Source organism: Abrus precatorius, unplaced genomic scaffold (genome assembly GCF_003935025.1).
Source record: "Abrus precatorius isolate BTA unplaced genomic scaffold, Abrus_2018 Scaffold2, whole genome shotgun sequence".
Taxonomy (NCBI): domain Eukaryota; kingdom Viridiplantae; phylum Streptophyta; class Magnoliopsida; order Fabales; family Fabaceae; genus Abrus; species Abrus precatorius.
In genome coordinates, this window is record NW_020874362.1 from 11,558,350 (window position 1) to 11,578,983 (window position 20,634).

Sequence of the window (20,634 nt, forward strand, 5' to 3'; positions counted from 1 at the left end):
GTCCTTGGTCACAAAATTTCAGAGAAAGGAATGGAAGTGGACCAAGCTAAAATAGAAGTCATTAGTAAATTGCCTCCATCTATCAATGTTAAGGGAGTTAGAAGTTTTTTAGGACATGCTAGTTTTTATAGAAGATTCATAAAAGATTTTTCCAAGATTGCTAAACCCTTGAGTAATTTACTTACAAAGGATGCAGATTTTATATTTGATGATAATTGTTTGCATGCATTTCTGTTTTAAAAGAGAAATTGATTTCTGCACCTATTCTTGCAAAACCAGATTGGAAACTACCTTTTGAACTCATGTGTGATGCAAGTGATAGTACAGTAGGTGCTGTGTTAGGACAGAGGAAAGATAGGAAATTACATGCTATCTATTATTCAAGCAAAGTGTTAAATCCTGCACAAGTGAATTACACAACAACAGAAAAAGAACTTTTAGCTGTTGTATATGCTTTTGATAAGTTCAGATCATATTTAATGGGCTCAAAAGTGATTGTATACACTGATCATGCTGCTCTTAAATATCTTTTGACAAAACAGGATGCAAAGCCCAGATTATTAAGATGGATTCTACTCCTCCAAGAATTTGAGCTAGAGATCAAAGACAAGAAAGGGAAAGAAAACAATGTTGCTGACCGCCTATCCAGATTACCTTTGGAGAGTTCAACCACTGAATCATTGGAAATAAATGAAGAATTTCCAGATAAAAAGCTGTTTGCAGTGGATAACATGCCTTGGTTTGCTGACATTGCAAATTTTAAAGCCACTCAATTCATTCCAATGAGGTTTACTTGGCAGCAAAAGAAGAAGTTCTTACATGACAGCAAATTCTATGTATGGGAAGACCCATACCTGTTCAAAATTGGAGTAGATGGGTTACTTAGAAGATGCATTCCACAAAGTGAGCAAGCTGAGATATTATGGCATTGTCACAATTCAGAATATGGAGGTCACCATGCAAATTCAAGAACTGCTGCAAAAGTTTTGTAAGCAGGTTTCTTTTGGCCTACACTCTTCAAAGTTGCCAAGAGGTATGTAGAAAACTGTGACAAATGTCAAAGAACTGAAAATATCTCAAGAAGACATGAGCTGCCATTAACCAACATCTTAGAAGTAGAACTATTTGATGTATGGGGGATTGATTTCATGGGACCATTTCCCCTATCATTTTCACACGAATACATTTTAGTGGCAGTGGATTATGTGTCTAAATGGGTAGAAGCAATTCCCACCAGATCAAATGATGCAAAGATAATGATTTCTCTTATAAGAAAGAACATTTTTTCAAGATTTGGTGTGCCTAGAGTGCTGATAAGTGATGGAGGTACTCATTTCTGCAACAAGTTTCTTGAAGCTGTATTAATGAAATATGGCGTGAAACATAATGTTGCTACTCCATACCATCCACAAACAAGTGGACAAGTGTAAGTCTCAAATAGAGAAATCAAGCAAATTCTAGAGAAAGTAGTGAACAGCTCAAGGAAGGATTGGTCAAAGAGGCTGGATGATTCATTGTGGGCATACATAACTGCTTTTAAAACTCCAATTGATATGTCTCCATATCAGTTAGTATTTGGAAAGGCATGTCACCTACCTCTAGAGCTGGAACATAGAGCATATTGGACTACAAAATGGCTTAATTTCGATTTGTCAAGTTCTGGAAGGAAGAGAGTTCTACAGTTGCATGAATTAGAGGAATTCAGACAGCAAGCATATGAGAATGCAAAGTTGTACAAAGAAAGAACCAAGAGAATCCATGACAAGTTTATTCTGCAAAAAAATTTCAAACCTGGCCAGCAAGTGCTGCTATCCAATTCGAGATTAAAATTGTTTCCAGGGAAATTGAAATTTAGATGGTCTGGACCACTTTTAATTAAGGAGACCTCTCCCTTTGGAGTAATTCTTATAGAAGATCAGAAAACAGGGAGGGAATTCAAGGTCAATGGCCAAAGATTGAAGATCTATCATGGAGAAGAGTTTGCAAGAAACATATCATGCTTGAAATTGGTTCCTCTTGAGTGAGGAACAACTAATGTCAAGCTAGTGACATTAAAGAAGCGCTTTGTGAGAGGCAACTCACATTTCTAACCCAGTTTAAGCTTTCTATAGTGGTTTTAGAATTTTGCATACTATTGTTCTGTAAATTTCTGATATTCTGCAAAAAAAAAATTCCACACAAATATTGCTGAATCTGAGTTTCTGAGGTACATTTGCTTGCTTAATCTGAGAATTGATGAGGTGAATGTGTAGTTAAGAGTTTAAGATTCTGCATAATCTTATTTTATCAATTTCTGGAAGTTTCTGCATAATGTATGTGAATATTCTGTTGAATCTGATTTTCTGAGGCACAATTGATATACTTGAATTAAGATTCAATGTGGAGAGTGTGTATTTGATGGATTAAAGAGTGAAAATTGAATTAATTGAGGTTTTAGAGGTATTTGATTAATGAGAGGAGTCACTTTATTGCAGAAAAGAAGCTACGCAGAGAATGCAAATTGAGGTTTTCTGCTGGAATAATCACTTTTACTGATAAAAGTGATCACGCAGAGACAGATGGGAAAATGAGTTCTCTGGAACGCTTCCTTTTTCTGTCAAGAGTGACTACGCACAGGTAAGTAAACTTCTAATATCTCTGCGTTAGTACTTTTATTGAAAAAAGTTATCACTTTGCTGTGCGTTATCACTTTGCTCTGCAATAGTGATAACGCGCGCCTCACTCTGGAAAATTCACTCTCTGGAACATTCACTCTTTCGAATAATAGTGATTACGCTGGGAACAGTTAATTTTACAACGTTCATTTCTTTTAAAAAAAATTGTCACGTGCCCAGTGTAACCATATATAATCCCTAACCTGAGCACGCACACACAGTTTTCATGCTTGAAACTTCATCTCTGTCTAAGCTTTCTCTGCAAATCTCACTCTCTGTGTGCGTCGACCTAGAATCAACCAGCATTTCTCATTCAATACTACATCTTCCTGCCAGGTACACTTACTCTCATTCCTTTGTAACTGTAGCTAGGGTTTTCTGCGTATAAAAATTTGGAAAAATGTAGAATAGGGTACTGAGGCAATGTAGGAACAATACACTGAAGAAGTCTTCCCTGTCATTTATTGAGCATTCGAATTTGGATTGTACATATTTGAATAAAAGTTCTGCAAAAATTGGGATGACCTAAAAAGAATTCAGTGAAAAGTTGTTTGAGCTAAGACTGTTGAATAAGATTAATTGCAACCATACACTGCATGTAATGCAATCGAATGTTAGGAAAATACCAGGACAAGTAATTCTGCATTACTTTGATAGAATAACTTTTTGTTGAGAATGATTGGGTTGTAAATTATGTTTGAAAATTGGTTGAAACTTGAAAATATTGCTCTACGCCACCCTAATTTTTAATGATAGTGAACACATCCTGAATTTTCAACTTAGGAGTATCTAAATTTCTCTGAATGTGATGGATCAATGTTGAGCATTTATTCTGTGCATCTGTATAATACATGTTTTGATAGCAGAATTAAATTCATCACACTCTGAAGCTAATTGGTTAAAAATAGAATGAATAATACTCTAAAATAGTTGTTCTCTGTCATGTATGTTAGTTTAATGGAAATGTTGAAATCACATTGCATTATATGAACCACATTTCTGCAGAATGCCTTCCCTTATGATTAATTGCCCTAGTTTACCCCTTTGAGCTTAATATTCCCTTTTCTTGAGTTAACTTCATTACAAGCCTTGCTGAAAAACCAATTTTACCATTCAAATTGATCAAAGGCATTGTGAGTTTAATCAAGAATGAGTTTTAAAACTAAGTTTGGGGTAGCATCCATTTAGGTTGCTTGAGGACATGCAAATTTTTAAGTTTGGGGTAGGGGAATAGCAAGCTATCTAAGTTTGAGTTCAAAAAGTCAAAAAGAAAGAACAAAAGTGCTGCAGAAAAATGAAAAATTATGCAGCAAAACTGTGGAAAGAGTAAAACATGAGTTCAAAAACAGAATCTGAGTTGAAAAGAGAAAAATGGAGAGTAAAAAGAAGAAATTCACAGTAAACTGTTGCAGAGAAAAAGAAAAAGAAATTCAATGAAAAGAAAAGAGCAAATGGAAGTAAGAGAAGAAAAAGGAAAATAAAAATTCTGTTGCACAAAAACAATTTGTTTGCTGCATAATTGAGGGATTTAATGTGAATTGATGCTAAACCAGACTAGTTTTAAAGTCATTCACTCAAAATGCTTCTGATATTTTGAAATTGCAACTTGTTTCTTATTTTGTTCAGTATCTACCTTAACCTAAGCCCTGTTATAAACTATAAAAAGTCCTCTTGATGTGTGATTGGCTGTACTAAGCAGAGGAGATAGAGAAATTGGGCAAGCATATGGTAGAGTGTAGCTGAATTGATGATTAAAGAGAGAAAACAGTACTTAAACACTGCTGAGAATCGAGGGAAACATTGTCCAATGAGAAGTGATCATGATTTTAATGTTTCTCACATGAACTTGGCTGATATATATTCACTTAGATAACAATTCTTGCTTAAAATTTGATGAATGCATTGTGATTGCAATGATGAGTAATTGGATGAATATCTTGATTGAAAATTTTGCAGATCACTGCCAGTAAATTTTAAAATAGAACACTCACACAGAGATATACATGGTAAGCTACACGGGCGTGTAACTGACCGTGTACATCTTTGCCGCAAAACTTAAAAGTGACATAACTTTTTACATACAGCTCCGATTTTCTATTATTATATATGCATTTCATATAGCTTGATGAAATCTGCGCAATGGCAATTGGCTAGTTGTGATCTCAATTTGAGTTTTAGATTTTTATAGTTCAACCTTAGGGTAGCAAACAATTTGAGTAATTTCGCATGTTGCTTACTTCACCCCTGCATTTATAGTTTTGTTGTTTGTTATTGCAGTTTTCTGTTAGTGCATGACTAGATCTAATCCAAATCCTAGTTGAATTTGATTCTGAATTAGAAAGGGCTCTTAGACAAATTAGAAAAGATAAGAAAGGTTCATTTCAGAATAATTCTGCTAACAATTTTGCTGTTGATTCTTTAGGAAGCATGGACAGGACCTTGAAGAAACTTGTAGCACCAGATGTCAACTATCAAGCTTTGGCAATTCAGTATCCGAATTTGTATGCAGACTTCGAGCTAAAATCTGGACTAATACATTTGCTGCCTAAGTTTCATGGTTTAGCTGAAGAGGACCCTCACAAGCACTTGGAGGAATTCCATGTGGTGTGTTCAACCATGAAACCACATGGAGTGGAGGAAGATCACATCAAGCTGAGGGCATTCCCTTTCTCTTTGGATGGATCTGCCAAGGACTGGTTATACTACTTGCATCTAGGTTCTATTAAGAGGATGTTTCTGGAAAAATTCTTCCCTGCCTCAAGAGCTGCCTCTATCAAAAAAGAAAATTGTGGCATAAGGAAGATTTCGGGTGAGACCTTGCATGAGTATTGGGAGAGGTTCAAGAAATTGTGTGCAAGCTGTCCACACTATCAAATTAGTGACCAGCTTCTCATTCAGTATTTTTATGAAGGACTCATGCCAATAAATAGAAGTATAGTTGATGCTGCTTCTGGAGGAGCTTTGGTGGATAAAACCCCTACTGCAGCTCGTGAATTAATTGCAAACATGGCTGCAAATGCTCAATAGTTTAGTACCTGAGCCATAGTGTCAACTAGAGAAGTGAATGAAGTGCAAACCTCTGATACAAACTAGTAGAGGATGGAGAATAGAATAGATGAATTGACAACTTTGGTGAGGCAATTAGCACTCAGCCAACGGCCTCAGCAACCAGCAGCAAACGTTTGTGGAATTGCTGCATACCAGGACATCAAATAGAACAATGTCCACAGCTGCAAGAAAATACTGAAACTGTTGTAGGAATTTTTCCTGGGAGGCCTTACCAACAACAGAACCAGCAAAGGAATTATGATCCATTCTCCAATACATATAATCCTGGCTGGAGAGACCTTTGAGGTATGGCAATAATTATAACCAGTTTAAGTATAATGTTGCAGGATTAAACGTGAGACAGCAGTACCCACAAGCTAAACCAAATCAACAACAAGGCAGTGGCTCAGAACCAAGCTTGGCAGAATTGGTGAAGCAGATGGCAACTAGCAGTGTCTAGTTCCAGCAAAGAACAGAAGCCAACATCCAGAATCTGCAAACACAGATTGGTCAGTTAGCAACAACAATAAACGAGCTGAAGTCTTAAGGTTCTGGCAGTCTTCCCTCCTAATTCATGAGCAATCCCAAGAATGTGAGTTCCATCACTTTGAGGAGTGGCAAGCTACTGAAAGTTCTTGATGATGTAGAGAGAAATAACAAACCAAATTTTGCAGACCAACCAAAAAAATTCAATTCTGCAGAAATGAAAAAAATAGTGCAGAACCAACCAGCTGTAGCAGTAGCAAGCAATCTGAACAAATTATTCCACTACCTTTCCCCAACAGAGTGACCCATAACAAGAAGCGAGCAGAAGCTGAATTGGACAAGGAGAGTATGGACACATTCAGAAAAGTGGAACTCAACATTCCACTTCTAGAAATCATCAAACAAATTCCAAACTATGCCAACTTTCTCAAGGATTTGTGTACTCACAGAAGGACGCTGAAGGGAAATGAGAAGGTGAGCATGGGTAGAAATGTTTCTGCCATCATCTAGCCAAGCATTCCTTCTAAATGCAAGGATCCAGGGACTTTCACCATTCCATGCGTCATAGAAAACATAGAGATCAGTTGGATCTAGGAGCTTACATAAATGTCATGCCAAAATCCATTTACCAGTCATTATGCATTGGTGAGCTCAAACCAACGGGAGTGGTCATCCCACTTGCCAACCGAAGCACAACACATCTAGAAGGAGTTTTAGAAGATGTGTTGGTAAGGGTAAATGAGCTTATTTTTCCTACTGATTTCTATGTGCTAGATATGGAGGATTATTTGCTTGCTAATCAACCAACATTGATCTTAGGTAGGCCATTTTTGAAAACTGCTAAGACCAAGATTGATGTGCATTCTGGTACATTATCCATGGAATTTGGAGATAGTAAAGTGCATTATCATGATTTCTGTTAGTGCATGACTAATCATCATTAGGAGATGACTCGGATTGCACCTCTTACTACATAATTTTTATGCAATTTGTTTTTAATAATTTGTCTGAGCGTGACACTCGTGATCAGCTGTTAAGGTATTGCCCGTATTTTACTCAGGCTGATGATAGATCTCGATCTTTAAAATTCAAAAGTGGACTTAGACTCGACATCAAACAAGCCATCAGTTGTCAACATGTGACTCATTTTCCAACATTAATAGATAGATGTTGCATATTTGAAGATGACACCAAGGCATATCAAGCATCATGGAAGGGTACTGGACCTCAGTGCTAAGTAGGTACCTCAAGCTCCAGAAGGAGAGAAAGTCAAGAAAAATGCAAACCGTACTTGAATCCCATCTGTTTTGGAGGAAGCAATTTCTCAAAGAATCAAGGATCCAGTGGGGAGCATGAATCATTTAAGCATTCGATTCCACAATTGTAATGGACCACAGCTTAAAAGGATGTGTTCCTGTGATCCAGTAGTGTGCTTTAGATGCCAACAACGAGGTCATCTCAGCCGTTACTGTCTGCTAAATAAGGGGAGATTTCCTGGAAACAACGGCGGAAACTAGAACCGAAGTGAAGGGAATGAACATGGTCAAAGCAGTGTGGGTAGTCGTAACCCCAATGGACCTTCCAAAGTTCCTTTTGGACGGCCAAATACGAAAGGCAGGGTGTTGACTATGAAGGGTGCGGAGACTACTCAATCAGATGACTTGATACGTGGTAAGTGCTTCATGCATGGAACTCCTTTGAATGTGTTGTATGACTCTAGTGCAACCCACTCTTTTATTTCTGATTCTTGTGTGAAACAATTAGATTTACCCACCTCCCTGATGAAATGTGATATTCTTGTTTCTACTCCTACCAATAGTCCTATAACTGCAAACCACATTTGCTTGAATTGCCCACTTCACATTGACGGCCAAGTTTTCCTTGTCAATTTCATCTGTTTGCCTCTTTTTGAAATAGATATTAGTTTAGGAATGAATTGGCTTTCAATCAACCATGTTTTAATAGATTGTCAAAAAAGAACCTTAATCCTCAACCCTCCAAATGACAATGAGGTTGAGGGTAGAAATCTAGATGACTCGGAGATCTCAATTGTGAGTGTGACCAAGAAGGATGTAATTCAGATGTTCATGATTCTCGCCTCTGAAAATAACAAGGACAACCCTTCTCTGGATAAATTGCCAGTTGTTTGTTGTTTTCCTAACATATTTCCAGATGATATTTTAGGATTGCCTCCTATAAGAGAAATTGAATTCTCTATAGATCTGATGCCTGACACTGGTCCTATCTTTATGGCACCTTATAGAATGTCTCCTATCAAACTTGTCGAGTTAAAGAAGCAATTGGAGGAATTATTGTCAAAATAATTCATAAGACCGAGGGTCTCACCATGGGGAGCTCCTATTTTACTTGTCAAAAAGAAAGATGGAAGTATGCGATTATGAAGATAGGAAGACTAAGAGGAGCCACAGTATTCTCCAAGATAGATTTATGGTCAAAATACCATCAGATTAGAGTCAAGGAAGAGGATATCCCAAAGACTGCTTTTCAAACTCGCTATGGCCATTATGAATACATGGTAATGCCCTTTGGAGTGATGAATGCTCTTGTAGTATTTATGTACTATATGAATCGTGTCTTCCACCCTTACTTAGACAGATTTGTGGTAGTTTTCATAGATGATATCTTGATCTATTCTCGCCACCATGAAGAGCATACCAAACATTTGAAGATTGTGCTGGAAACCTACACCACAAACAACTCTATGCCAAGTTTACAAAATCTGAGTTTTGGTTAGAAAGGGTACAATTTTTGGGACATGTGATTTCCAAAGATGGTATCGCTTAAGACTCCTCGAAGGTAGAAGCTATGTTACAATGCGAACCTTCAAAGTTTCCTTGGACTTGCCAGTTATTATCGCTGTTTTATTGAAGGATTCTCGAGATAGTTGTTCCTTTGACCCGTTTGACTCACAAGAACCAATAATTCGAATGGGACCAAAAGTGTGCAACCAGTTTCTGTGAACTGAAGAATAGACTAATTTCTGCACCAATGTGAATTTTACCGGACTCTTACAAGAAATTTGAAGTGTATTGCAATGCTTCTCATCAAGGTCTAGGATGTGTGTTGATGCAAGAAAGGAAGGTAGTGACATATGCATCACGAGTTGTTTTCGCACTTAAAATTTGGAGACATCACCTTTATGGAGCTCGGTTTGAAGTCTTCTGTGACCATAAAAGTTTAAAGTATCACTTCGATCAAAAGGAGTTGAATATGCGTCAGCAAAGGTTGATGGAATTCTTGAAAGATTATGACTTTGAACTACATTATCACCTAGGAAAGACTAACATGGTAGCAGACGCTCTAAGTCATAAGGCATTGCATGCGTCCTCTTTAATGGTTAAGGAACTGGAATTAGTAGAATCCTTTAGAAATTTGAATTTGGTTGTCCAAGTCTAAACAAATAGTCTAATACTTCGGATGCTCAAGATTTCTAATGAATTTCTAGAACAGGTTCGAATTGCCTAGAAACGTGATGAATTTCTGAAAGAGCAACTCACAATGACTTTTGGCGTTTAGTGTTAGAAGTAACCCATAAGAGTAAACTTAGCATCCATCCAGGTGCCACTAAGATGTATTAAGACTTAAAGAAGACCTTTTTGTGGCAATGAATGAAGGAAGCAGTTGCAGAATTTGTAGCCTCGTGTTTGATATGCCAAAAGGCTAAGGTGGAACACTAAAGACTAGCTGGTCAGTTGCAACCTTTAAGTGTCCTTGAATGGAAATGGGATGATATAGCCATGGACTTTGTATATGGATTCCCAAGGACGACCACGGGTCAAGATGCCATTTAGGTTATTGTAGATCACCTTACCAAATCTGCTTACTTTATTCCGATAAACATGAAGTATTCCTTGGACAAGTTAACTCGAATTTACGTCAAGGAGATTGTACGATTGCATGGCGTACTAAAAAGTATTATATCCGATATAGATCCTTATTTCACGTCAAGATTTTGGGAAAGTTTACATCATCAGGCTTTAGGGACGAAGTTACGACTCATTTCGACATATCATTCTTAAATGGATAGACAATCTGAAAGAACCATCCAAACTTTAAAAGACTTATTGAGGGCTTGCATTTTGGAATAGGGAGGCCAATGAGATAAGCATTTACCCTTGATTGAATTTGTTTATAACAACAACTACCATTCTGGCATTAGAATGGCACCCTACGAAGCTATTTATGGGAGGAAGTGTCAGACACCATTGTGTTGTTTCAAAACTGGTGAAAGTTTACTCATCGGTCTAGAAATAGTTCAAGAAACCAAAAACAAGATTAGGATGATACGTGAGAAAATGAAATCCTCTCTAGACCGCCAGAAGAGTTATTATGACAAACGGATGAAGCCTCTCGAGTTTGAAGAAGGAGACCACACGTTTCTCCGTGTCACCCCAACAACGAGGATAGGAAGAATTTTGAAGCCCCGAAAACTCAATCCAAAATTTATCGGCCCATACCAAATACTTAAAAAGGTGAGAAGTTCAGCTTACCAAATAGCCCTACCCCCAAATCTGTCCAACCTTCATAGTGTTTTTCATATCTTTTAACTTCAAAAATATACTCCTGACCCATTACAAGTTATTGAGTCAGATCAAGTTGCTATAAAGGAAAACTTAACTTTCTAAGCAAAGCCTTTTCAAATTATTGACCACCAAGTCAAGAAGCTTCGAAATAAAGAAATCTATTTGGTCAAAGTAGTTTAGAGTACTATTGATGAGAACGATGCTACGTGGGAGTTGGAAGAAGATATGAGACGAACATGTCCTCAGCTATTTCATACAAGTTAGTCAAATTTTGAGGACAAAATTTCTTGAAGTAGGGGAGTGTTGTAACACTCCAAAAATATCCTTTCTTATTCACACATGTAACATCTTAAATTTCTTTCCTCAATATATGATAAATTTTCATAAAAATTTAAATGGTAAAGTAAATTTTCTTTCAAAACTCTCTAATAAGAAAGAGACATTGAAATGATATAAGGTTCAAAGAGTAAAATTTTATTAATTCATAGGTACTTTAGAAAAACAAAGATTCTAAAATTTTCATCAGCAATAAAAAGAAATAGTAGTTTTACAAATGTTTCAAAAGAATGCTATAGAACTGAAAATATTCATTACATAACTCAAAATAACTAAGTCTTATAGCAGTTCTCATCCATCCATGCACTGTGAGCCTGGTACTATTCATCCTGGTTTCCTGAAAAATGTTGTGTAAAGGTGAGTCTCTACCCTACCACTCATACATAACACATTCATCACACACATCTTATCACGATTAAAGAAAACATCATGGCATTACATATCACTGTGTCATATATAGCATATTCTCATCTCAACACATATTATATTCCATAGATTCACAATTTCTTTTACTTTCATCCGCGCTTACCGCACCCTATGGCCACAGTTATCCGATGCCTCTATCCCGAGGTCTTACACATTCATGTAAATAGTCGCTGGATGGCCCAATGCAATACGGATACAACGCATGCAATAGACGGCCCCTTAGCAAAGGTAATGGTCAGGAGTCAAGTCGAGAAATGAGTGTGTGGCCATGTGGTGCATTCGAACACAATATTCCGTGCACAATCTCGAATGTCACTCACCACCCTACATTTCCCCAAGATATCCCATATCGTCTCCATCTTCCACTCCCCAGTGTATCTCTGTAACTATTTACATCATATCTTTTTTCATCTCATACTCTTTCGAGTATATTCACATGTTCACATATGTCATTTCTCATGTTCACACATATTTTTCATCATATTTCCACATACTTTTCATCATATACACCAAACTATGCAATATTCACAATACACATCATTTTTACATGAAACACAATATATTCAAACATGAAATATCCATCTCTTTGTATATTTCATATCACAAAACCATATAATCATATCAACCATCCTCAATATACCTTATCATGCCTTATTTGAACATAATATCACATTTTCACCATATATTCATCATAAATCACATAAACAGCCAATTATTCTCACTTTTCACCGATTATTTTTCATAAAACAAGGATTATTCCACATATAATCACATACATGGCAAGATCTATGAGAATACAAGTAATAAACATAACAAAATGATAAAGTAGAGCCCCCTTACCTCAAAACAGAGCTTTTATAAGGATTTAACCCTAGAACGAAGTTTTTTCCTAAGAACATCATAAACATCTATAAGAAAAAGAAGAAAAAGAGAAACGAACGGTAAATCTAACTTCAAACTTAGAGAAACTTACTTGAAATCCTTTAGAACGGACGTAAAATCATAGATCTGAAGAGAAATCTAAGTTTAGGAGGTTTAGTATGGGAGAAAATGACGAGATATGACCTTAGAACCTTCGAGAACCTTGGGTAGGAGTGAAGAAATGAAAATTTCATGTGAAGCCTTCTATTTATAGAAATTTTTTTGAAGATGTCAGCGTCAATGTGATGTAAGCGATGATGTCAGCATGATACAAGCGATGATGTCAGCGTGATGCAAGCAATGATGTCAGCGTCAACGTGATGTAAGCGATGATGTCAGCATGATCCAAGCGATGATGTCAGCGTGATGTCACCGATGATGTAAGCGATGATGTCAGTGTGATGTCGCCAATGACATCAGCGTGATGTCGTCGATGACATCAACATGATGTCATTGTTGACATCAGGGGCTACTGTACATACACGATTTCTTTCTGCTCACAAAGTACTACAGATTTTTCTCAATGATATACTATAGGCATGACACAAAGCATAGGATGTTACAACACACACACACATACACACACAATATATATATATATATATATATATATATATAAACGTGTTTTAATTTTTGAATTTAACTTGCCTCAATTATTTCTTTTACTGTTTACTTATGTTACACTTAGGCTAGCATGCCACTAGCTTTTCTCCTTTCTCTAAAGGGGTAGTCCTCGTAATCTATCCTGAATTTTGCAAATTGGGGGGGGGGGGAAGTAGTGTCATGACGAATCCACTTTTTATTATATTTTTACTTGCCTTTTTGGTGCTCCTTGATAGAAAAAATGGACTTAGATAGTGCAAATAATTTAGAAATCACATTTTGAGTAAATATCATAGGTTTATTAATTTTTGGTTAATTTGCATTTAATTACATAGATATAGATTGCAATTTTAATTATCTTGATAATTTTGCAGAGTCCCCAAGTTAATTTTGAGAAATCTTGGCCCTTGGATGAAAGTTGCCCTCAAAGTAGCCACTTTCAGGAGCAAAAGTAGCAACTACAGCAAGTTTGGGCATTAAAGGTTCCAAAGTAGCTACTTTCAACCTTCATAGTAGCAACTCCAGAAAGCTCCAGGGACGCCATTTGAGAAGCATTTTACGCGTGATCACTATTGTCTTTCATAGTGGCTACGCGCATCCAATGTAGCCACTTTCAACCTTCATAGTATCAACTCCAGAAAGCTGCAGGATGCCACTTTTGGAAGCAATTTGTGCGTGGTCACTATTGCCTTTCATAGTGGCTACGCGCATCCAAAGTAGCTACTTTCAACATGAAAAGTGGCAACTCCAGAGAATTGGCAAGCTTACGTAAATATGCGCGTGGACACTTTTAAGGGCCAAAGTGGACACTTTCAAAGGCAAAAGTGAACACTTTGCTGACATGTCCTCCACTATAAATAGATTTTAGGAATAAGGGTACGGGGACTTAAACATTTATTTTTCTTTGATTCTCTTAACCAAATTAGGACATTTTCTTTCCAGAGCTTTGGAGCCTTGGGTGACAGCCAGGGATCCATTATAGGTTTTAATTTTCAATTTACCTTTGATTCTCATTGAGTTTACATTAATGTTGCTTACGTTTCTGCATTTCTTTCTTTTATTTGTGAAGCCCATCCATATGGAGGGCTAAATTCTCTTGTAATTCCTGGTCAACTCATATGGTTCTTGAATTCTTGGGTTTATTGGAAATATTACTCTTTCTTTCCTTGGATTTATTAATCCCAATCTCTGAATGAAATGAAATTTACATGAGGGGAACATTGCTTAATGAACCCTAAATTACCCAAACGAAATTCTAATTCAAAATTGCTTAATTTTGATTAATCTTTAAGATTGCTTAATCTTAGGGATAGAGATTGGAGCCCATTAAGATGCTTAATTTTAATTGGGAAACTAAAGTTAATTTTCGCTTGTTAGATTAACTTAATTCAAGGGAAAAATAGGGGATTATTGAATCATTTGAAAGAATAGGATAGAACTCATTGATTGACTAGGGATTACTCTCCTTAATTGATTGAATTTCACTAGTTCAGATTTTGCTCTTAATTAAAATCTGGAAATTGACAAACATCCCCCCAATTTTCTTGCTTTAAATTCTATGTTTACACTTGTTCGATGTATGTTCCCAACCAAAAATTCCTTAAAGACGACCTAGGACAACACCCTAGTATTGCATTCATTTCTTTGCATATTTGATGAGGATTAACGAAAATCTTTGTGCATAACGAGTAGCGAAATTCGTTTCATCAAATTGGCGTCGTTGCCGGGGAATTTTTGGTGCTGAACTTATGTTGAACATGATTGGTGCTCTGTTTTTGTGTTTTGCACGTTAGTGTGTTTGTTTCAATTTTTTTTTTTTTGAGTTTTTGTATTGTGTTGATAGCCGTACGAATTTTGTGGTCTGTTTCTACATTGTTGTTGCAAGATTTTCTACATTATTTCCTTCATTCAAGTGCTGCAATTTTTCAATTACTCACTTTCAATTTTCTGCACTCATTTTGCTGCATATTACTCTGTTTTTCTGCACTTTTGCTGCATAATTCTGCAGAGAGATTTCAAATTGTTCTTGTTATTTCATTTACTCAATTTGCTTTCGATTTAGTTAGTTGATATCTAGTGCATGACCCGATCAAACCCTAGAGATTTGTATCCATTAGACCAGGAGATTGATAGGACTTTTCATAGGAACATTAGGACACATAAGGATCACTTTGATCACTTTGAACACTCTGAACCATCATTATCTCCTACTGCATCTTTGCAATCTGTGACACTAATTTCTATTTACTCTTCTACATTTTCACTTGACTCTAGTTTTGGAGCAATGAAAGACTCTTAAGGAGCTAGCTGCACCGGATGTCACATACCAAACATTGTGCATCCAATATCCAGATGTGGACGCCCCTTTTGTTTTGAAAACTGGATTAATTCACCTTCTACCTAAATTCCATGGTTTTGCAGGTGAAGACTCTCACAAACACTTGAAGGAGTTTCACATTGTATGTTCCACCATGAGACCTCATGGTGTTCCGAAGGAGCATGTAAAATTGAAGGCATTTTCATTCTCTCTTATGGATTTGGCTAAAGACTGGTTGTATTATCTTCCACCTAGCTCTATTACAAGTTGGGACACCCTCAAGAGATTGTTCCTGGAAAATTTTTTCCCTACCTCAAGAGCTGCCTCAATAAGAAAGGAAATATGTGGTATTAGGCAGCTGGAAAGGGAAAGTTTGTATGAATATTGGGAGTGTTTCAAGAGACTTTGTGCTAGCTGCCCCCATCATCAGATAAGTGACCAACTCCTAATCCAATACTTCTATAAGGGCTTACACCCAATGGATAGGAGCATGATCGATGCAGCTAGTGGGGGAGCCTTAGTTGACAAGACTCCCGCTGCCGCTAGAAACCTCATTGAAAATATGGTAACTAACTCTCAACAGTTTGCTACAAGGCAAAATTCTTTCATGTTCAGGAGTGTCAATGAAATTCAAACTTCAGATTCACACAAGCTGGAGCATAAGCTAGATGAGTTGGCTTCTATGGTAAAACAGTTGGCATCCATCCAAAAGAATTCTGCTACATATACACCTCCACCTCCATTCATTCCAGCAATGCTTTGTGGGATTTGTCCATTTTTTCTGATATGATTGAAAGAATTATAGAAGTTTTTATGGATGATTTTTCTGTATTTGGTAATTCTTTTGATCAGTGTCTAGCTAATTTATCTCTTGTTTTGCAGCGTTATCAAGACTCAAACCTTGTGCTCAATTAGGAAAAATGCCATTTTATGGTACAAGAAGGGATAGTCTTAAGACATAAGATTTCAGCAAGGGGAATGGAAGTGGATCCTGCAAAAGTAGAAGTAATTGAGAAGCTGCCTCCACCTGTAAATGTTAGAGGAATAAGAAGCTTTCTGGGACATGCTGGATTCTATCGTAGGTTCATTAAAGACTTATTTAAAATTGCAAAACCATTGAGTGAGTTGCTAAGTAAGGATACAAAAATTGTTTTTGATGATAAGTGCTTAGCAGCTTTTAATACTTTGAAAGAAAAATTAATTTTTGCACCTGTACTTGTTAAACCAGATTGGGAATTACCTTTTGAGCTGATGTGTGATGCTAGTGATGTAGTTATAGGAGCAGTTTTAGGCCAAAGAAAAGACAAGAAACTGCATGTTATTTATTATGCTAGTAGAGTTCTTAACCCTACACAAATTAATTACACTACTACTAAAAAAGAACTCTTAGCTATAATTTTTGCATTTGACAAGTTTCGGTCTTATTTGATAGGGTCCAAGGTTATAGTTTACACTGACAATGCTGCTTTTAAGTATCTTTTGTCAAAGCAGGATGCCAAGCCCAGATTATTAAGGTGGATTTTACTCCTTCAATAATTCGAGTTGGAGATCAAAGACAAGAAAGGGAAGGAGAATGAAGTTGCTGACCACTTGTCAAGATTACCACTTGAGGCAATACCATTTGAAGTAGAGCAAATAAAAGAAGAGTTTCCATATTAGAGCTTATTCAAGATTAAATCCCAGCCTTGGTTTGCTGATATGGCCAACTTTAAAGCTACAAATCATGTTCCAAATTGGATGAGTTGGCAACAGAGAAAGAAATTCTTCCATGACAGCAAATATTATGTGTGTGAAGATCCATTACTGTTCAAAATTGGAATAGATGGGCTACTGAGAAGGTGTATACCAGAGGAAGAACAGGAAGATGTTTTATGGCATTGTCATAGTTCAGAATATGGAGGACACCATGGTAGTTCAAGGACAGCAGCCAAGGTCCTGCAATCTGGTCTTTTCTGGCCCACATTGTTTAAGGATGCTAAGAATTATGTGGAAAGATGTGATAGATGCCAGAGAATGAGAAATATTTCCAGGAAAAATGAGATGCCACTGTGAAACATACTTGAGGTAGAGCTATTTGACATGTGGGGAATAGACTCATGGGTCCTTTCCCTACTTCATTCTCGAATAAGTACATGCTAGTAGTAGACGACTATGTGTCCAAATGGGTGGAAGCAATTCCTACCAGATCCAATGATGCAAGGACTGTTATTTCATTGATCAAAAAGAACATTTTCTCAAGATTTGGAGTTCCCAGAATTCTGATAAGTGATGGAGGAAGCCATTTCTGCAACAAATATCTAGAATCAATCCTAGAGAAGTATGGAGTCAAGCATAGAATAGCTACACCTATCACCCTCAAACAAGTGGTCAAGTGGAGGTTTCTAACAGAGAAATAAAATAGATTTTGGAGAAGGTGGTGAGTAATTCAAGGAAGGACTGGTTCAAGAAAGTGGATGATGCTCTGTGGGCATACAAGACAACCTTCAAGACACCAATTGACATGTCTCCTTATCAGCTAGTGTATGGAAAGGCCTGCCACTTACTAGTGGAGCTAGAACATAAAGCCTTTTGGCTGTAAAATGGTTGAATTTTGACCAAGGTAGTGTAGGAAACAAAAGACTGCTACAGCTGCATGAATTGGATGAGTTCAGACTCAATGCATATGAAAATGCCAAAATATACAAGGAAAGGACCAAAAAGATGCATGACAGATTTATTCTGAAAAGGGATATTAAACCTGGGCAGTCTGTGTTACTTTTTAATTCAAGGTTGAGATTGTTTCCAAGGAAGTTAAAATCTAAGTGGTGTGGACCTTTTGTGGTGAAAGAAGTCTCACCATATGGTGCTATACTGATAGCAGATCCCAAGGATGGCAGAGAATTCAAGGTGAATGGGCAAAACTGAAAATCTACCTTAGAGGTCAAATTGAGAAAGCCTAAGTGTGTTTGAAATTGGTTCCTCTTAAGTGAGGAACAACTAATGTCAAGCTAGTGACATTAAAAAAGCGCTTTGTGAGAGGCAACTCACAATTCTAACTCATTTTAAGCTTTCTGTATTGTTTTTGAATTTTCATTACTCATGTTCTTCATTTTCTGAAATTTCTGCAATTTTATTCTACTGCATATCTCTGCTTAGGTGAATTTGGTACTTGTTTTGAGAGTTAATGTTTAGAGTGTGTATTGAAAGGATTAGAGTGTGAAAAGTGAGCTATTTGAGGGTTGAGCGGCAATTAACTAATGAGAGGAGTCTGTTTTGCAGGAAAGGAGCTACGCAGAGAACCAATTTGATGTTCCCCTCTAGAACAATCACTTTTGCTGATAAAAGTGATCACCCGGAGGCAGGAAGGTTAACGTGCTCCTCTGGAACACTCACTCTCACTGATGAGAGTGATTACACAGAGACAGATGGAAAAACTAACTCTCTGGAACGCTTCCTTTTACTAGCAAAAGTGGCTACGCATATGTAAGTAGACTTTCAATCTTTGTGCGTTACTTCTTTTATTCAAAAGAGTTGTCACGAGGCTGTGCGTTATCACTTTGCCCAGCAATAGTGATAATGCAGCCCTCACCCTAAAAAATCAACTCTCTGGAACACTCACTCTGATTAAAAATAGTGATGACTTTGGGACCATTTAATGATGTAACGTTCACTTTTGATTTTAAAAGTGGTCATGTGCCAAGCGTAACTATAAATACTCCTTAGAGTAAACACGCACACACTCTTCACTCTTAAAATTTCATTTATCTCTCTGAGCATTTTCTACATTCTCAATCACTGTGTTTGTCGACCTAGCAACAGCAAGTTTTTCATCTACAGTTCTGCATTTTCCTACCAGGTACGCTTACCGTCATCTCTCTGAATCTAAAGTTAGGGTTTTCTGTGTTGATGTTTGGGGAAAATGTCGAATAGGGATAAAGGGGGCATTATTTTGATTTTATTTTATTCAGCAATAGAGAAGATAATACTCTGAATGGTGTCTCCTGATATTCATGACATTTTTAAGGAGATTCGATCTGCATTGTGCCATTGCTCTGAACAAAATTTCTGTAGAAATGAGATTGGCTTAAAAAGACTTCAGTGAAAATGTTTGAACTGAAATTGTTATTCAAATCAGAATAGTAATCTGTACTTCTAACTTTTAATCCATTTTCAATAAAAAAAATACTTTGAATAAAAATTGTGAAAATGATTGTTTGGAGTTACATTCTGCAATGTTTTCTGGTTTTAAGTTAGAAGAAATTCTCGAATGAGCAATGGAAAATTGTTCTGGTATTATTTGATTCAACAATAGAATGAACAAAATGCTGAATAAGTGTTCACTATCATTCATGATATTTTTAAGGAAAGTAGAACCTACATTGCACACTATTTGAACCAAATTTCTATAGAACCCAATATGTCTAAATAGACTTTTATGTAAGTGTTAGAGTGTGAGAAAGTGTGCACTCTGAACTTACAAATTGAGGATATCAATTTAAAAATTTTCTGAACATGGTTGATCAATTATGTGATCTGTGCTTTTATATCTGAATATTGACATACCCTGTTCTGCTGAAATTACAGAGTTTGTTGGAAAATAGATTGATAACCTGTAATAATCCCTCTGCGTTAACCTGATATGCTCTGAGAGTGTACACTCTGAACTCATATATTAGGATTTAACATGCTTTGACTATGAATGCTTAATATTGTGCAGTTGTACTTTTGTATCTGTATGATTAATTTCGCCTAACAGTAGACTGCATGATTATATTGTTAGAAGAAATGAATTTCTACAAATTGCTTGATTGAACTTTCTTCAGTACAGAGATCTATACTTTCACCATTATGTGTTACAAATTTAAACTGTCAAATTACTTTCTTTTTACAGAAACTGAAAAATGGCCAAAACTTCTTTGAACACACCAGTTGGCGTTGGCTCTTCCAAGAAAACTCAAGCTGGATCTTCCAGCAACACTCCAAAGAGGAGATCCAACAGGAACATCCAAGCTGGAACCTCCAGAAACACACCTAAATCAAAGAAGGCCAGAACAGATGGTGCATCAGCTTCATCTCCAATTGAAGTATGTGATCCAAGGTTCAAAAGTATTGCCCATGAGAATTTTTCAAGGAAAATATTCTAAGGAGAAAGATTGTCCCAAACAGAGCTTTTGAAATAGCTGGGGACAATTACCCAGAATACAAAGAAAAAATTCAGAAGAGGGATTGGGAATCCTTCTGCTCCTTAGCTGGAATGGGTTGGAGGGAAATAACCCAAGAGTTTTATACCAATGCTGTGAGGTTCAAAGGAGACAAATTC

General features: G+C 36.7%; 1 protein-coding gene and 1 non-coding gene across 2 annotated transcripts; one reads left to right on the top strand and one right to left on the bottom strand.

The window, feature by feature from the left end:
* Positions 1 to 7,816: 7,816 nt before the first annotated feature.
* On the top strand, positions 7,817 to 8,512 carry LOC113859452. The gene has a single exon (XM_027492224.1). The coding sequence runs from the start codon at positions 7,817 to 7,819 to the stop codon at positions 8,510 to 8,512; it is 696 nt and encodes a 231-aa protein (XP_027348025.1).
* A 7,150-nt stretch (positions 8,513 to 15,662) lies between these two features.
* LOC113860377 lies at positions 15,663 to 15,767 on the bottom strand. Its single transcript, XR_003503830.1, has one exon. It is a non-coding gene; the product is annotated as a small nucleolar RNA R71 (small nucleolar RNA).
* Between the last annotated feature and the right edge of the window lie 4,867 nt (positions 15,768 to 20,634).

Coding starts and splice junctions, on each gene's coding strand:
- LOC113859452 (XM_027492224.1), top strand. CDS start 7,817: ATGAAGGGTGCGGAGACTACTCAATCAGATGACTTGATACGTGGTAAG.